The sequence below is a fragment of the Ovis canadensis genome, chromosome 5 (assembly GCF_042477335.2).
Source record: "Ovis canadensis isolate MfBH-ARS-UI-01 breed Bighorn chromosome 5, ARS-UI_OviCan_v2, whole genome shotgun sequence".
NCBI classification, from domain to species: Eukaryota; Metazoa; Chordata; class Mammalia; order Artiodactyla; family Bovidae; genus Ovis; species Ovis canadensis.
The window spans coordinates 78,514,359-78,533,331 of record NC_091249.1 but is presented as its reverse complement, the minus strand read 5'-3'; the positions used below and the strand labels follow the sequence as shown (position 1 = coordinate 78,533,331).

The window sequence follows — 18,973 nt, the reverse complement described above, 5'->3', positions numbered from 1 at the left end:
ATGACTCAACACAATGTGTAACACACAGTGGTGGCCACCCTTAGAAGGGACCTGGATTTTCCAGCTTGCAACTCCCTCTGCCCCCCACCAGCAGGGATTTCAATTTGCAACCATCCATCCAGTAGATGGGTGGACAACTATACCTGGATAATCGAAGACCAGAGTGAAGCTCTGGGGCCAGGTACTTGCTATGCTGGATAGCACTCAGGCTCGACTCCGGCCGATCAGCTGCACTCAGTTTGCACAGGAGTGAGCGGGAGGGCAGGGTCTGACTTCTGTGACCTGCACTCAAGCAGGGTGCACTGGGGGTGGAAGGGCAAATGGAGGGAAGACGGCTATCACCAGTCACTGTCCTACACAGCTAGGGGCCGGACGCACAAGTGAAAGATCTGAGCTCCACGTGGGCATTCAAAGGGAACAACAGAATGTGTCTCTTGTTTCTCATTTAGATCGTTTATTAAGAGCAAAAGTCGGGCCATCCCATCTGTGTGATATTGCAACATGAAAAGTCATATACATACTAAGGAGACCCCACAGAATTGAGAGCCTTTCAACAGTACAGAGCCATAGATTACAAAATTAAAATACAAATGATCCCCCCAATTGGCAGGAAACATGTACAATGAGGAGGCCTGGAATGGAAGGGCACTTGCTTTTCGATAAGGCAGTTACAAAATGGAAAAAAAAAAATCAACCAAAAACCCAAACCAACCCGCACCCCTAAAACACTCTGATGGGCTGAACAGATAACAGACACGTGAGACAGGGATCCTGCACAAGCCTCTGCCACTGGCAAAGATGTGTTCATTAAATGAAAGCCACTGAAGAGTTTGTTTGAAGATGCAAGCCAGATGAAATGTGTAGACATTCCTACTGTAAGAAAAGTCCCACCCTGCCTCTGGCTGGATTCCACCTCAAAAAAATGGGATTGAGTTTACCCTTCCTAATCATGAATTTAGAAACAGTCTGTAATAAAATGAAAGGAATACAAAAGCACCCCTAGAGCATCACGCTTCCCAGGGCGTGGTCTTGAGCTCACCTGTCCTTCAGTTCAACTGCCTCTCTTGCTAACAGGGATGGGGGCTGCGAATGGCAGGGCCACAGAGCTGTGTCTGCTCAAGTCAGGGTCACCTGATTGACCCACCTGAAAGGCAAGTGCATTTTGTGAGAACTTACATTCTAGGACACCACCACATTTCCCGCCAGGACTCTGGAATCTTGGTCTTAAATTACAGGCTCCTTCTGATCTCCCCTCCCATTCACTTTACAAAACTCAACTGACAACCTTCCCAGTCAGGTCTTTACAGCCTTGAGTTCTGCAGGTTGGTTCACAGTCCTTGACAGTCTGGCCTGGGGAACCTCTGCTCAGTGGCAGGTCTCAAGGACCTGAGGGCAGCTCCCTTGCAGACTGGGTTCCAGCTATGCTGTGAGTTGTGAAGTGAACCAGCGCTAAGTAGGTCTAGATGATGCCAAAGCATTTGGGCAAGTCTTTTCACATCTCAGTTTCCCCATCTCTAAAAATCAATGACTGGGCAATGGCAACCTTTAAGGAGTTTCCAGCTGGAAAATATGGCACCTCTCTGACACTGAGACATGTGGTTCCCCAAGTTCCTAAGCTTTGCTTTCTCCATAAAAGCAGTGTGTGCAGTACTTGCAGCAATCTTAAGGTATACGCCCTTAGGGGCTATTTAACCTTTCAACTCCAGGCAGAGCATGATCATAGTTTATAATCTTCCAGCTAAAACTTTTCCTAAGTTTTGTGAGGCAGACACAAAACTAAGGCCTCTTGTGTCCTAAGGTATTTTTTAGCAGTTCTGAGAGCACTCTCTTCTCCCCTGACCTCTCCATCAGCTTTAGCAAGATTGAGGGTATATAACTGGGATTTCCTCAACATCTTCAATAAGGAACTAAATGGACTAACAATACTTAGGGGGAGAACACTCGGGACACCAAAATGTCTTGTTTGCTAGCAACTCCTTCCCCAAAGACAAACACTATGCCCTGGGATGGTGCCAGTGATTAGTCCTTGGCTAACTTACTTGGCCCCCATTAGGCAGAGACTAAGATGGAAATTACAGAGAACATAGAAAAGCCAGAGGTTTACAAAGATAGGACAGGCTTCCCCAGGAGGTAGTGAGTTCTCTGTCCTCAGAGGTGTTTAAGCCCAGACTGCTCCAACCTTGGCGGGACGGTTGTAGGCAGAATGTCAGCACCTATGGGAGACTGGACTGGATGACTTAGAGGTCCTTTCCCAACTTTTGGATCTTGTCGCTGTAATGACAGAGGCCTCAGATGATTTCCATGCAGCAACACCTCTGGGATCTGTGGTTAGGCTCCTAAATTCCCATTCCGGCTTTCTCCTTCCTACCATGCAGGTGCCCTCCAGGATGTTAACAAAAAGTTCCCACTAAATAAACAGCTGAAATGCCAAGGTTAGATGCAACATTCCAGCTGCAAGCAGTTATTCCTATCTGTTCTCTGGAAGACTAGCTGTGACTATTTAGCTATGACAGGAACATCTAACAACTTGGCGGCTGCATCACATACATGAAATTCCTCTTCCTTTTACACCCCTGGTCTTGAATCCTTTGGTTGCAATCTCTCAAGGGATTTGGCTATCATCTTTTTCACATGCTGTTGCCAACCTAAGAGTCTGTTCACTGAAATAAGAAGTTTGTCCATTTGTTTTTTAAAAACCTTTAAAGGAAGCAACACGGATTGGCAAGATGTTGACAATTCCATGTTAACACTCTTGAGGGCACAGGAAAGAACCAAGCAGGCTGGAACTGAGGCAGGAGCCGTGCTCTTTAAGAAGACAAAGCCAGTTCTGGACTGCATATTCCAGTTTTGCCCAGGAGCACCAAGAGGAGAGAAGGCAATGCTGCGACATGACAGGTGGAGAGAAGCACGAGTCCTTGACAGGTGGTAGCAAAATGCACGCAGCCACGATGAGCGCTGAGCTCCCCAAGCCCCACTGCTCCCCACAGCCAGACCTGGGCGCTTTGGAGGGTCGGCCACCTCTAAACAGGTAGACGTCTCCTGTTCCAGATCAAACTGAGGGAAACTGCAGAAGAGGCTAAGGCAAGTGGCTTAGTGGTCTGATGAAATAGATTTCTGCACACAAGAAAAATACAAGCTCAGAGAGTTTTGTCTTTTTTCTCATCTAACATGCTTTCAAAGGTTGAAAAGACACCCACAACCTCCACTCTCCAAAGGCCCTCTCCTTAGAGGAGAGCTGGCACGGGACTTGAGGGCACACAGCATCTGGCTGAGGGGGAAGCTTCCCCAGGCTTCGTGTGGGAACAAAAGCACTCTCACAGCCATGCTTGAACAGATGGGACCTAATACCACAGCTTCTTGTACAGAAGTGCACTACTGTCTCTTAACTGGGAGCACAGATCTGCTTTTGAAGAAACAGTGACATGACCTACATGTCCACAATCCTGGTTCAATCATCAGAAAAATACACTTTTTTTCTCAATGAGTTGTGGACATTTCCAGAGAGCAGGTACCCAATGCTTTAAGCCTATATGCCCCCAAACTCCAGCCTGACGAGAAAACACTTTCCTGGATAAAGGGGGCTTGGTGTTTGATGCCTTCAGAGCCGTTCTAACTCAGCTCCTCAGGGAAAAATAAAAATCTACTTTAGAGCCTTCTTGATGCCCACACATCAAGAGCCTTCAGCTGTGAGTAGTGAGACTCTTTAAACACCTATTGAATCCGCACAACTAGAAACACGCACAGAGCACCCTGATGTGCCATCCATGGCTACGTGTATGAAAATAAGATCCACTCAGTCTCAAGTATGCTCTATGTACGTTCATTTATACATATCTTGAAAGGCTGCAATTTGCTAGACATGTGTGGTGAACACTGGTGAAAGCTGGGCTGCAGCTGAACACACGGTGCTTTACTGAGTGACAGTGGTGGCCCGAACCCTGTCCATAGAAAGCATGCTCTGTGGAACTGACACCTTTGGCTACTCTACCACCCTGCGGGGTGTGTATGTGTTGGGGGCTGTTCTGACTTCTCTGTGTGGATGCTCAGATTAAGTCATCTATGAGACACTAAAACACTCTGCCAGGCTGCGCTGTCCAATGCTGCTTCTATTTTTTAAGGCTTAAGGAAGAACTCAGAATGAAAACTGAGTTAGAAAGCGGTACCTTTGACCACAATATATGTCAAGGTGGTCAGAAATTAGAATTCAAGTCCTTTCTTTTCTTCCCACTCCCTGTCCACATCCTCTGCCCTCCAATACACTGACTAGAAAATTTTGCAAAAGCATACTTTTGGATATAAAGCTTTGTTTTCAAAGGATACTTTGGCTCTGACATAATTAGATAGAGAAATCTGAGGTTTTGAACATAAAAAGAAAAATCAGGTAATTATTAATACTTAAAAAAAAAACACAACACTTTAGCAACTTTCCCCCTAAAAGAGAGGCAAATTGCTCACAAAAATGAATATCAGATGGCACTGACCTGTGTTGCTCAAACCCATGATTTGTTGCTGACCCCCAAAGAGGCCAAAGCTGATCAGACTTTCTATCCCAGAGCTGGACTTCAGAGCAGAAACCACCTGGTCCTTGGCAGCTTCCTTGTGGTTGTGAATTAAAGATTAGTATTTCTGAAAACATGAGCCCCAAAGCACTAAATGTCTCCATGTGTCAAAGCATTTCTGGCCCAGGAGAATGACTGAAGTCCCAATACATCACTTGACCCTGAAGCATGAAGCGTGGAGGGGTGCACAATGGGCCACGGCTCCCAGAAGGGGCTCCGCATCAGGGTTTCTGGCACCTCCACAAATACATCTTGGCACATGAGTCTGCCCTGGAGTCCCGGTCTGACCTGAAACCTCCTGCTGGTGCATCAGGACTTCCTCATGCTCTAGAAGTAAAGTGGTGAGCAACAGGAACAGCAGAGGCCTCGATACCAAGAGGTGGGAAGCCCAAGACTGGCTCTGCTAGTGACAGTTGGATATGCCAGTAAACCCTGCCTGAGTGCCTATCGTGTGCACAGCACAGAGCCGGTGGGGAGCTGAGCTCAAATGATTTGCTGATAAGCGACAAAGCATGGTGTCTATGTCCCCGGCAGACGTCTGCTCATGCACCTCTCTGCCAGCCGTACCTCGCTGCTGGTCCGGGGCTATACTTCAAAAATGGTCGCGTGGAATTACAAGGTGACTACCAAAATATCTGCCATCCCACACGTCCAGCAGAACTGACTTAATGCTCTGCAGAATGCGGCAACGCACTGTTTTCCTTTCCTTCTTTCTCCGATCTTGTGTTTTTTTTTAGTCCAGTAGTTGCCTTAAAAGAAAGTCTGTGTATAAACATGCTGAATCATGAGAATATAATCCTCCTGCCAGAAAAGATTTACAGTATTCATTATTCAAACTTTTTTATTTACAATAAAATTTAACAGTCTTTATGGGCTTAAATGTAGCAGATGTCACCTGTGCATAAGTATTATACTTCACTCCTTGAAGGTGTGCTTCATCATCACTCAAGCTGTTTGCCACTCTCTGACTTCTGGTCCAGTCTACTCTTGTTACTCTTCACCATGTAGATGAAGTAAGCGAGGGTCTCCTTTTCATTCACAGGTATGTTCCTGAAGTGTCGGCTGACAGTCTATATGGGAGGGAAAAACAGAGCCCATTAAACCATGTTAATAAACCAGGGCCGCGGATTCTCAGTTGTGTAAAAGGGAAACAGCAAGCTGCTTCCAGAGCTGAGAGGGAGTTATGATTACTACACAACTCCCTGCAGTGCTCCAGAATGCAGAATGTGAATGCCCTTCTTTCCCAGGCTTAGGGGATTTGCTTTCCAGGCTTCCAAAAGCAACGTTTTAACCCACACCACTCCCAAGATGCAGTCCTATTTCGGGGCAGCCAGCCTATCCATCACAGCATAGTCTCAAGGTCATCTCCATGGAGGAGGAGACTGGGACTGCTCTGGGTGACCAGCTGCTACCATAACCTCTTAGGCCCTGGAACTGGGCCGAAAAGTGTCTTTTTAAAATTGTGTCAAATAAACACCCAACTGAACAGATGTAAGGGCCTGACCCAAAAAATCATCTAAATAGTACGTAACTGCCTCTTGAAAGACATCAGATTTGAAGGAAAATTCATATGTATTCCCAATATTTTGATCTATTTCAAGTCCTGAGAATGCAGTCTCCGCTTGCCCATCTCATCCTATCCTTCCCACCAGGGGTGGACACTGGTCTTGAAGTATGAAAGGCTTATGTACTTCTGTTTTATCTGGATGCTAGCGAAGGAGAGGTTTAAGAAAAAATGATGGATCAGCAAGAAAGCTCTCAAGTAAAGATAAAAAACCAACAGGGATGTGAGCCCATAAGGAAATCTCTGAATGGACCAAGGGCTGTAGGACAGATAAAAAGGGAGTCAGAGAATGAAAACTACAGAGTGGCTGTCTTTGAGGGGTAGGATTGTACCCCTCATCATTTCCATCATTTCCAAATTTTCTAAAAAAGAGAGAAAAACATTTAGAAAAGAAGGATGAGAGGATGCCCATATACATGCCAACAGGACAGAAGTATCAGGGCAGGCTGTCAGTATGTTAAAATAATGGCCAGTGGAGCACCCCACCCCCATCCCATGCCCTGAGCTAGATATGGTCTCAGAGTGGGAGAAAACATTCTTGGGCTCCATTCATTGTAATAAATACTTCTATTACCAATACCAGAGTAGAAAAAAATCAAGGAAAGAAAACAAAGAAAGAAAAATAGCTCCTACAGAATATGAGTGAAGGTTTAGGGATGATTAATCAGACACACCTCATGTGCAGAATGGAACATATCTGGAAAGAATCTTGCAAAACAAGATTCAAGCAAACGAGCAAACAAAAGAACTCTCAGGACTTAGAATAAGGAGTCGTGAGATTCCAAGCTACCAACTTGCTATGTGATTTTAAGCAAGTCCTTTCTTTTTCTCTGTGCCCTGGTTTCTTTTATGGAAATCAGGCCTTTCTAGGTCTAAAGCTGGGGGATTCTAAATTGTGCAAAAGAGAGAAGATGAAGTTGCTTCCAGAGGTATGAAGGGGTTAAGTATAGACACACAGGGAGAATCAAGGTCACGGTCAGCAGCACGGTGCGGGTGCTCCCTCTTTAGAGGGCAAGTCTACCTACTTCTGCTAACTGGGCCTTATTGAAGCCTGGTCTGGTCTGTAATTTGTAGTGTCGTTTATAACGTCGGAGAGTGTTCACCTGCAGCTGGAACAGATCAACCTAGAGAGAAGAGGAGAAACACATTATCCATCACCTGACCAGCCACGACTCACCAAATGCCCCCTGTGTGCCTAGCACTATGCTAGGTAGGGGCGGGGAGGGAGAAGACTACAGACAAGTCTTAGAAATGGCCCACTGAGGACTAATTATTAGCTGGGAGGACAGAAACAACAGTGGAAGCAGAATTTTGGCCAGGGAGTGGTGGTCCTAGAAGGCTGATGGAGGTGGTGAAGCTTATGCTAAGGACAGGCAGGGTTTCGAAAGGGAGCAAGGAACAGACAGTAGGGAATTACAGAGAAGGCCACGAGCTCAGAAAGCCAGGGGAGAGACACACGGGCTAGGGGATCAGAAGCACTTATGGTGGGTTTAAAGGGTAAGCCTGGGTGGTAGCATGTCTTGACAAGAAGTAGCAATCCTGGTTTGGGGAGGGGGGTGCTATCCCCAGAAGATGAATCTGTGGTGGTTTGTAGAAGACTGACTGGGGTGTGCGGGGGGATGACAGAGGGAGTTGCTGCAGTGATGATCTAGAAATGAGATGGGAAAGTGGGGGTGCTGATGCTGGAGGGGGCAGCAGGCAAGGAGAGAAAAGGGCGAAGCAGACAGATATCCTGGAGGACAGGTCGGAGCTCGGCCCAGAGTGGACAGAGGGGAGTGAAGGAGGACAGCGGGACACACTAGTGTTCTCAGGTAGCTCTCCCCTAGGCCTAGCCTTCGGGTGTGAGGGTCCTTAACTGCCCCCCGCCCAGAGACAGCTCAAAGCTACTGCAGCAGATGTACCAATCGGCAGGCTAGCGTCTGGGTCTCTGCAGATGACTGGGTAACAGAGGGGAAAGGACTCTTTTTTTTTTTTTTTCTAATAAAGGAAGAGAGGAAAGCTGCACAGTCATGAAATAGTGAAGGCCCGGAAAGTTGGGCTGCCTTTACCTGCCTCTAAAAGAGATGTTCTTGCTTCAGGCAGGTGGAGAGCACTTAAAAACAAAATGAATGATCAATACGAGGGACCAAAGTCCTTCATTCTTTTCAAACATTCCTCAAATCTTTTTTGTGTGTGTGAAAAGCATTTTGACAGTGAATACATCCATTCCTTCATAAAAGAATAATAATAATAATAATAATAATGCTAAAAGCATTAGAAAGATACTGTAAACCAGTGATAGAAAAGGGGACACAGAGAGGGGCAGGGGGAAAGGGCCATATTTTCAAAGATTTTCCTCCACATCTGCAGACAAAGGCCCGCCTACTCTTTCTATTCCTACACAGTCATTTTCACCCTGAGTGCTAACAGGCGGTTGCCTTATGAAATATTCATGCATCAAATATTCAATGTACATTATAAATGGTTCTTCTTTTGCTGAGTCTTAAGTGAAAACAATTTAGATAGATAGAAAATTCGATATTCATTCCTGTAACCTTGCTTAATAGACACTGGCACTTTGAAGGGATGGTGGCCTTCTGGTTTGAGAAGTGACGGTTCTCAGCACGACAATTCTATCCCCAGAGGACACATGCAATGTCTGGAAACACTGGGAGTGGTGGTGTACTTGGTACTTGGTGGGTAGAGGCCAGGGATGCTGCTAAACATCCTACGAGGCACAGGACAGCCGCCACCACGAAGAATTATCTGCCTCCAAATGTCAACAGTGCCACTGTTGAGAAACTCTGTGCCAGTGTAACTGACCTTGGAATAGATCTTTGGGAATAAGCCTAGACGAGGAATCAGAGAGTGATAGAAAATCCGAGCTGGTGGGACATGACAATTTACACCTTCATTTTGCAGACCAGGAAACAAAATGGAAGTGACTTCCCCAATCCATACACACTCAGTCTCCAACTTTAAGGGTAAACCAAAGTTCTGAAAAACTCGGCATTGTGGTTCTATTTAAGCATTTTTCAGGGGCTTCTTGAAGAAAGGCAGCACAGACACTGAAGAGGGCACTGGACTGGGGCCCCCAAACTGAGTGTGTGACCCTGAGTGTGCCTGTCAGTAAAATGGGGGGCAGTTAGACCAGTTGATTTCTAAGCTTTCAGCCCTCAGATTCCATATTACTATGATGCTATGATTCACTTTTCAGATGCACCACAGCAACACAAAGGTGACTACAGTTATTTCTTAAACCAGGCCAGAGGTAAGGATCAGGTCAGAATCCATCCTCCCAGCTTTCTCAAGGTGAAGTTCTGGACTTTTACCTCAGGAATGTCAGTGTCATGCTCAGGAGAATCTCCGCCATCGTCACTTGTCTTCCTCTTCCTTTTATTTCGTACACTCTGGATGAAATTTTTGTGGAAATCGCAAATATACAGATGCCTTACCTGATGGGAAGCAAGTTAAAGTCAGAGTTGCCAATCCCATGGAAACAGCAACAGGTATCTGTCAAATTATGGGCCTTTTCTCCTTTGTGAGGCATTGGAGAGACCACAGGAAGAAACAGATACAAGCCATCATTTCCTCAAAGAGAACACTAATATCACACCGAGCAGTTCATCATAAATCAAGTTCCCCCTGAATGATAAACACAACACATGTGACAGATACAGCTGGAGTGGAAGTCCCTGACCAGAAGGGAGGACCTGCAGGGAGACAGGAAGCATTCTGGGTGCAACAGTCAAGACTGAAGTTTCAAAGGAGGCTGACAGAAGGCGTGAGTGAGGGGCCCCTGAAGAGACTGTGTCACTTAGGTGAAAGTGACTGCCTGTGTAGGAGCATCAGGAGAAATTAAGGGGTTTGAGACATGAGAACAGCTTAGACTTTCCTTCAAACAAGACAGAGTCCCCAGACCTGTCTTCAGACCTGTAGGAGTGAGTAACTTACAAGGGGTTGGAATGCACTGCCCCTGGGCGCAGGAAAGTAGGCACTGTGGTAATGATAGAATAGCCGGCCATCCTATTTTTACACTGACAATAGCAACTACTGTACCATGACAACCCTCTGAAAAACTATTTCTATGTATCAATTTATAATTCTTGCATCAGCACTCAGGGAATCCACAAAGAGAAGCAGAAAGAGGTGCCGAGATTCTCACAAGGTGAAACCACATAAAAGAAGCTGGATACCACTACTGATTTTCTCATGTAGGCTGGAAGCATAATAGTAAGTGAAGGTGGAAGCAGCAGCTAAGATGTGAAGGACATGATTTTATTAAGAATATAAGTACCAGGGTTGAGATGGAGGAACCATTCAAGAACCTAACAAACTGAATGCCCGTGTAAATGACTTGGGGTTGTTGACACTGAACCAGCTGTTACCCAAATGTTCTTGAGAGACTTCTGAATGAGTTTATTCCTCAACTGCTTAAAGATAAAAGTAAGCTGATAGGAAGCCAGCATAATTCAGGCCTTTCCATGGAGAAAATAATGGAAACTGTTTCTTATTCACATGAATCAGCACTTTCATGTGGTTAGATTAGTGAGCCATGAGTAGTTTTACATTTACATTGTGATAGTATCTTGCAGACAGCAGGTATCCAATAAATGTTGCTGTACCAACACAAGCAGCCCCTTGCATCTAAAAGCAGCTTAGGCCAGTAAAAGCCACATTTACATATGGCTATAAATTTGAACGAGTTTGCCAGGTTCAACTCTGTCAAAGGACTTTCAGACACAGTATGTGTCACAGTCTCAAAAAATCCCATCCAGCTGATGCACAGAGGACCGGACATGTTTTCATCAGGGAAGAAAGCACATTCACAACAGATCCTACATCCTTCATGCTAGCTAGTTTCACATGTAAGACTAAGCTGTCCTGCAAATTCACAGACTGACAGTCTTAGAAAAAGAACAGGCAGAAGGCATGATTCCTAAAGCTGTGACTAGGAGATTTCAGGTCAAGATGCTAGAGTCCTAGATGGAAAAGAACTCAGCATTCACTAGTGCAAACCCCCTGGCTCCCATCTCATTTTCTAGAGAGATAAACTGAGGCCACCTTGAGTGAGGAAATGACCTGGCCAAGGTCATGCAGACCTTCTAACCCTGGGCACGTGTCCTTTCCTACGGCAACATCTTCCTTACACTGTTCTCCACTTCCACTTTCCTCCAGAAAAAAGCAGATATATGTCAATTGGAGGATGTTTGAAAGCAAGTTCTATCTTAGTAAATCACAGAACACTGCCAATGTCTATACAGAAGGAGTTAAACTGCCTGAGTTGGATTTCAGGTGCTATTATTTTAAAAGGTTTTCTGCTAGACCCTTTTACAAGATAAATAGTCCTTATTCTTCCTTAACCATTTCAAGTACATATTGGTTTTCAGAAATTTCAAAGCCCAGTGGCCTTTGGAGAGTTCGGGGTGGAGGAAGGAGGGTGATAGGAAAAGCTCTAAGCATTGTTTTTTTTTTTTTTCCTGTTTCACTTTCTGCAACAGCTAAAAATTCTTGTAACATAGCAGTTACTTAGAATTGAATTCCTGCCTAAGCCTGTGAGAATGAAATAGAATCCCTTTCAGAAATAATGACTCTACACCACCACCTTGAAACAAACTGTGAGTGAGTGAGTCTGCCTTGAAATCCTACTCCTTCAAAAGCATTACCTTTTGGGGACTCTTAGTACCAGGCTCAGGCTGCCTCTCTTCCAGACAGTGTGTATCAAAGTCAACCTAGCCCTACACAAGTTTTCCAGAGGGGTCACTGGGAAAATGGAGTCCCAGATGCAGTAATAAAACTGTTCAGATGGTGGGTTTAAAAGAACTGGGAATTTCTGTTTCTTAAGGACTGGAAAAAATATTAAGTACAGACTCCCAGCAATCTACACAGAAGGTGGGCAGTGCTTCCATGAGGATGAATCCACTGCTGTCCTAGAATTGAGCATTTCACTTCCATATTGTCCCATTCCAGGCCACCACAGTGGCTAGCCAGTTATTTGCTCTCAGATGAATTCCTTTCATTCACTGATAGAGACTTGTAGTGAGAAAGTCATCAATTCACCCCTAACCACTTAAAAATAGCATCTTTCCATTGGAGAGTTGCAAATATAACTGTTAACTTAAAACAACAACTGGGCGTGAGAGTAAGAGTGTAGAAGAAAGCGCAGGGAAGATATTTTTAATTTTTTATTTATTGAAGACTTAATCAAGGCTTATGTATGAGGCCTAGAGGTAAATCAGACAACAGATTCAAGAAATTAACCAGCCTCTTAGGTGCTGTGTGACTTTGGCACCCTCGCTTCCTATCTCTGGGTCTCAGTTTCCCTTGTAACATCAGAAGTGGAAAAAGTGGGTGTCCTTTCAGTTTAATGAGCAATCTCTGATTTCCCCCCAAAGTGGAGAAATTTTGGTCTTAGAAGAGATGGTAACCACCTGATCTAGCTGGTCCACCTGGTATTTAATAATACCCCCCTAACTCATTTCCAATTCCTAATCACCTGGCAGCCACTTTAGGCTTACAGCAACAGATGTCAAACGAAAAAGTTCGTAATTGGTTGACAATAGGCACATCTTCAGAATTTTTAGAACAGTTAACTACAGTGGTGAAATCGCACCGGAAAAGTTTTCTATTCAAATTTAAATTACCCCCCCCCCCCCCCCCGCCCCACCGCTCCCCGGGCATTGCTAAAGAAGTTAACCCTATAAAAGTGGATTTTCTTCCTTCCAAGTCACTTTGACTGCCTGAGCCACCTCCCAAGACCAGGTCCTGGCCTTATTTCTGCCACATCCTTGAAATCCCATTTCCCCACAGCTGCCTGCTAAGCAGCGAGCTCGGCGACCCTGTGCAGAAGCTGAGGCTGCCGCAGACAGGAAAGGAGCTGCCACCTTTCCTTTTCTTAAGGAATAACAGGGATCCGAGAAGGAGGGAGAAGTTGGAGAAGAGCCGGGTCCCTTCATCACCTGCTCCTCCGTGGGCCAACCAAATGAACCCACCTCTTCCTGATCCCCTGTCTACACCGATAAAACGCGCTAAAAATTGGTATCAGATTTTCCCAGGCAGGAAGGGTCCTCGGAGCAGCCCCGCCACCAACCTCCCGGATTTGGGCAGAGTCCTAGTTAGAACCCGTCAACGCCGAGCGGCCTTTGCGAGCCCGAGTCCAACTCCTCAATTTGCAGATAAAGGGCGGCGAGGCCCAGGGCGGGGAGGGCCCCCGAGTCCCTCCCGCAGCCCTGGGCAGCGGCCCGAGAGCCGCCCAGAGCGGGGACCCAGCCGGGGGCGAGGGCGGACTCACGCTCTTGTCGATGTCCAGCTTGAGTTTCTTCTGCGAGATGCTCTTCTGGACTCTCTTGCTGAAGGAGGCGTTGCCCGCGGGCCGGACGCAGCGCTCGCCGTCCTCGATGAGGCAGCAGCTCTGGCCGTAGCCCGGGGCGGCGGCGGGGGCGGCGGGGGGCCCTTCGCGGCTGTCCTCCTCGGTGCTAAAGCCGTTCATCTCCTCGCCCCGGGCCGGCCCCTCTGGGGGAAGGTCCCCCGTAGGCCACTCCGCAGCCGCGCTCCCCGCGGGGCAGGTCGCCGAGGCCCCCGCACTCGAAGGTCCCAGAGTCCGTCTTCAGCCGAGGCGCTGCCCGGCCCCGCGCCCGGGAGGCCCGGCTCCGCCGCGCTCCGGCTCCTTCGGTTCCCGGCCCGCGTCTCCACCAAGCCCCTTCCTCCCTGCTCGCGGCCCCGGGGTCGTCTCCCGCGGCTTGCAGGGCCCCGCCGGGAGTCACCCTGAGGCGCCTTCTGCCGGGCGCCCTGAAACGTTACCCTTCGGCGGGGACGTCCAGGAGGGCGTCCCAGGAAGCAGCAGCTCCCCGAGGACTCCGGGCCCGGGTTGCCAGAGGGTTCTGAGGGCCCCTGCCGGCTCCCGCCTTCTTTCGGCTGCTGGGCAAACTCGCCGCCGGGCAGCTCCCCCGGGGTGGCGCGGCCTCCCCGCGCGGGGCCCGGCCTCGAACCCGCGGCGCCCGGGCCCCGCGGCTCCTCCGGCCCGCCCCACCCCTGCAGCCGCTCGGCTGCGCCCCGAGTCCCGAGGCAGCCCCTGGGCCGCCTGGCCGCCGCCCGCCCAACGCTCCGCACCACAACAGTTCGCTCCCCCCCCCCCCCGCCCTCCGCGGGACAGCGGAAGTCCCGCCTCCGTGAGCTCATTGGCAGCCTTTCCTCTATGGGCGGGGCCTCCGCCGCCGCTGGCACGTCCCATTGGGCACCATCGCCGCCAGTCCCCGGCGCTTGGCTACTTCCTGGACTCTGCTGGGATGGGTTCAAAGTAGAGAAAGTGGAAGAGGGAAGAGTTCCCCTGATGAGGGAGACGAACCGGGCCGCAGACTTTCCGGGCTCTGGGAGGGATGGTTAGCGGGGTCCCGGCTGGATGGAGGGCCCGACTCCGGGGACAGAGGATCGCCTTCGGGGGACAGAAGTACAGACGTGGGCGGAGGCGCAGAGGGACAGTTACACGGTGGGGCTTGTGAAGGGGGGACCTAAAGAGAGAGGTACTGTCATGACAGGTTCAGACTGGATGAAACGGAAGGACCAGGGCCAGAGGACCTGCAGACCCGCGGGATAGAAACCGGATAGAAAAACAGTCATGGCGGGAAAGACAGAGGGACAGTCGGGACAGATACGTGGAAAGACATGGAGAAGAGGTGATGGGGGTCTGATGGCGGGTCTTGTAAGGCGGTCAGAAGCTTATGGGCGGCGGAGACTTCTCACTGTGGAGACTAAGACAGGCTTGGTCGGTGCGGAAAGAGAAGGGAAGAGGGACGGGGACCCGCGGGGCTTGGGTGACCCTTCAGCTGGGAAGAATCGGAAGTCGGTATTGGGTCTGGAGGGTGGACTGAGTGAACCGCGCGGGGAAGAGGAGGGGCTGCGGAGGAGATGCAGAAAAAGGCTGGGCCAATCTCGGCGTGGAGAAGGATTTGCCGTATTTTGGGCCCTCCCTGGAGCTCTGTAAACTGAGGCTTCTATTGCTTTAAGCCTCCGGGTTTACTCGCGAGGTGGCCGCGCCCTGCAGAGCCCGGGACTTGGGGTTCGGAGCCCAGAATGTCACGCACACCCCCAGGGCCGTAGGGAAATCTGCCCCAGCACGCCTAGTCGGGCCACCTCTCCTATGGGTGGCCTGGGGACAAATGAAGGCTAAAGGCCCAAAGGTCCAGGATCAGGCAGTCTTTTATGGCTGGGAGGCATTTTCTCCGAGGGAGGGGCGTGAAGCGGACAGTGAGAGTTAGAGTCGCACGTGTACCTATTTTGGTAGTACTGGGTGGCATTGAAGAGGCTTCTGGTTTGTGTCTTGAAAACGGGAAACTACCAGTTTCCGTGTTTAGAAGCAAATGCCCGGTGATCTTCAGTTTTCTTCAGTGGCCTTAAACGTATTTGTACCCTGTAGCCTAGTAATTTCGCATGTGAGACAGCCATTTTAGGAAATTGGCCTACTAGAAAATATTTTAAACACAACAGTGTTCATTATGGGATTATTTATAATGGGAAAATTTGAAAAGAACTGAAAAGTTCCATACTGGAAATGGTTAAATCAACAACCTAACCCTGCGTATAGGATATGATGTGTGTACATCTATGTTTTTTAAAAAAGAAAAACAACTATTTGTACATAAAAAATACACCGGAGTATCAACAGTAATTATTTAGGGGGAGTGGAAATAGGATTAATATTTTTCTCCTGTTATTCTACATTTGCATTTTCCCCAATAAACATTTCTTGCCTTTCTAGTAGGAAAAAATAGAGTAAAAATTAATAGAAAAAAAAAAGCAAGTTTAATAAGATTCTTCCCTTGGAGTTCATAAATTCAAAACTAAATTATCAAGCATATACTCATTTCAGGCTTGGCCACAGGAAGAAGGTGAAATATAATCCTAGGCTTAAAAGAGTATAGCTTCTAGCAGGGAAGTTCAGACATACACACAAAAAAACAGCTGGTTATCTGTACAAGGCAGTGTGTGATATTGGTTTCAAACTTGATTGGTATGGATAAGAGCTCCTACATTTTCCATATTTTTTCCCTATTATTTTTTCAAAATAGCACTTGCACCTAGCACCAGGGTGCTGCAGTACACAGAGTTTCTCCTGTACCAGCTTCTTCTATCACCACCCTTCTGGTGGGGAGGGGAATTGGGTCCTTATTCTTGGGGGCTTCCCCGATGGCTCAGTGGGTAAAGAATCCTCCTGCAACGCAGGAAACACAGGAATGTGGGTTAGATTCCTGGGTTGGGAAGATTCCCCTGGAGAAGGGAATGACAGTCTACTCCAGTATTCTTGCCCAGAGAATCCCATGGATAAAGGAGCCTAGAAGGCTACAGTCCATGGGGTCACAAAGAGTTGAACATGACTGAGCAACTAGAAGAAAGCCCTAGAAGAAAGTATTGTCTTTCAATACTTTGAGCCCTAGAAGAAAGTATCGTCTGCTCCTTATATCTGTTATTCTTATTATTTTTTTGTGTGAAGTATTTATTAGAGTATGATGCTATATCACTGGCCATCATTTATTTGGCCATCTATTTGAAAAAAAATTTTTGTTGAAGTATATTTTTTTTAATTAATTTTTTTTGGAGTACAGTAGCTTTGTGGTGTTGGAGAAGACTCTTGAGAGTCCCTTGAACTGCAAGGAGATCCAACCAGTCCATTCTGAAGGAGATCAGCCCTGGGATTTCTTTGGAGGGAATGATGCTAAAGCTGAAACTCTAGTACTTTGGCCACCTCGTGAGAAGAGTTGACTCATTGGAAAAGACTCTGATGCTGGGAGGGATTGAGGGCAGGAGGAGAAGGGGACAACAGAGGATGAGATGGCTGGATGGCATCACTGACTCGATGGACATGAGTTTGAGTGAACTCCGGGAGTTGGTGATGGACAGGAAGGCCTGGCGTGCTGAGATTCATGGGGTCACAAAGAGTCGGACACGACTGAGTGACTGAATTGAACTGAACTGAGCTTTACAATGTTGTGTTAGTTCCTCCTTTACAGCAAAATGAATCAGCTTTATGTATACCTAGGTCCCCTTTTTTGGATTTCCTATATCTGCTACTCCTGTATTCTTTAGAGTTCTCTTTACTTCTTACTGGGGAATGCCTCTGTGCTACAATCCCATTAAAATTAATAAATTTTTACCTTTCTCCATTCAAATTACTGTGCTGTTTCTCTCCTAATTACCTCCAGCCTCTATGTATTTTTTTGGGGTGGGGCACATGCTTTTAACTAGCATTTACATAAAATTTTGTAGTCTTTCTTCAGGGGAAACATGACTAATACAGAGGGTCAGAGAGATACAACATTGCTGTCTTTGAGGATGAAGGAAGGGAGCCATGAGCTAAGGCATCACCTACCTGCTTGCCTGGAAATAGGAATAGCTGTTTTGGGTGGCCTGGATTACAGGGCTCCATGAACAGAGAAGCAATGCACTTTGCCAGGCAAGACTCCAGCCTCCTTGACCTTCCCTGAGTTCCCAAGGCTGGACTGAAACTATTGAGGAGCAGCCTAGAAAACACCTGAGGCAAGATTAAAGAAACCAGAGAAGCTCATCAAAATTAAGAGACCAACTATGTGAGATGAAATTAAAGGAGTACAAACCCTATTCACACCCTAATCTTGTCAGACCCCATCTTTGACACACTGTTATAAAAACCCTCATCAAATTTCCTGGGGTTGAGACATAGTTTTTCAAGGCAGAAGCCTGGTGTGTTTCCTTTTGCCTGGCAAAGCAATAAAGCTATCCTTTCTGCTTTACCTGCCTACCACCCCCCGCCCCCCGACCCCCTGCACCCCAGCCCACTGCAATAAGACAAAACAATAACAAAAGAAGCCTTTATCATAAACTTTCCTTGTGTTGTTATATAGATTAGTTACAAATAGTAGTATCTGAAAAACATTCCAATCTCCTTGCTGGGGGAATAAATCTATAACTCTGGAAAGGAGATATGAATAAGTAGTCAGATATTGCAGGAATGAATACAGGAGAGAGAAGATTCTGTGATCTTGTCCTGCTTTGTGTAGGATTTAAGATTCCTACACAAAGCAGGAAATGGCCCTGAGAGTCTTGACTTCCAAGTTTAGGTAATTAATTTACAACATTTGCTTAAGTGCTTAGAAATATGTGGCTTTTTAGATTTGTAAGTCTACCCTTTTGGCCATTTCAAATGTTTGAGAAAATCAGGCATATTAAATTAGTAATTGTAATTGGAAATGTCTAAGGAAATTTGATTAAGGCTGTAAGTCTGTTCAATGTTTAAGGAGGACTGAATCTACTAAACTTAAGAATAGTAGTCGCAGAACAAGTGAAAGTGATTGTTCTTATCTTTATACAAAAAGTTTACTAGATTATAATAGAATAGCAAGGTTCATAAGTTGAACTTAAAGTCTTTAAGAAAAGCTAGGTTTTTAAATGGGCAACTAACATTCTTTTCCATACCCAAACCTACCCCCAGGTATTTAAAATAGCAGATGAATAACCCTCAATTTTATAGTTCTAGCTGAGACCTCTCTTCTGAATTCCAGATAACAACATTCAGCTCTTTGCTTGGATTGCTTTAGAGGCATTGCAGACCACAATGTTCAAGTTAACTTTTTCTGACACCCAAATCCATAAACTCTAACCGACATCATCCTTGACTCTCCCTCCCTCTCCCTCTACTTCAAGCCAACCCATCATCAAGGCATTTTCTTCTATTTCCAACAGATATTCAGAATTCTCCCCTTCATTTTCTACAGCCAGCCGCTCAGCCCAGCCCAGCACAATCTTTTGCCTGGAATGTTTCACTGGCCTGTACCTAAATCACTCGCTCTCTAGGGAGCAAACCTAGACCGTGCCACACCCTCCTTAAGGCCCCTCACCAGCT

At 46.9% G+C, this 18,973-nt stretch overlaps 1 protein-coding gene across 1 annotated transcript; it reads right to left on the bottom strand.

Annotated features, from left to right (window-relative positions):
• Nucleotides 1-434: 434 nt before the first annotated feature.
• On the bottom strand, nucleotides 435-14,296 carry SAP30L (SAP30 like). The gene is made up of 4 exons (XM_069589996.1): nucleotides 13,394-14,296; nucleotides 9,435-9,557; nucleotides 7,149-7,247; nucleotides 435-5,629 (listed from the first exon to the last, which is right to left on the bottom strand). Exons 1-4 carry the CDS (start codon nucleotides 13,589-13,591, stop codon nucleotides 5,501-5,503), a joined length of 549 nt encoding a protein of 182 aa, XP_069446097.1. The 5' UTR covers nucleotides 13,592-14,296; the 3' UTR covers nucleotides 435-5,500.
• Between the last annotated feature and the right edge of the window lie 4,677 nt (nucleotides 14,297-18,973).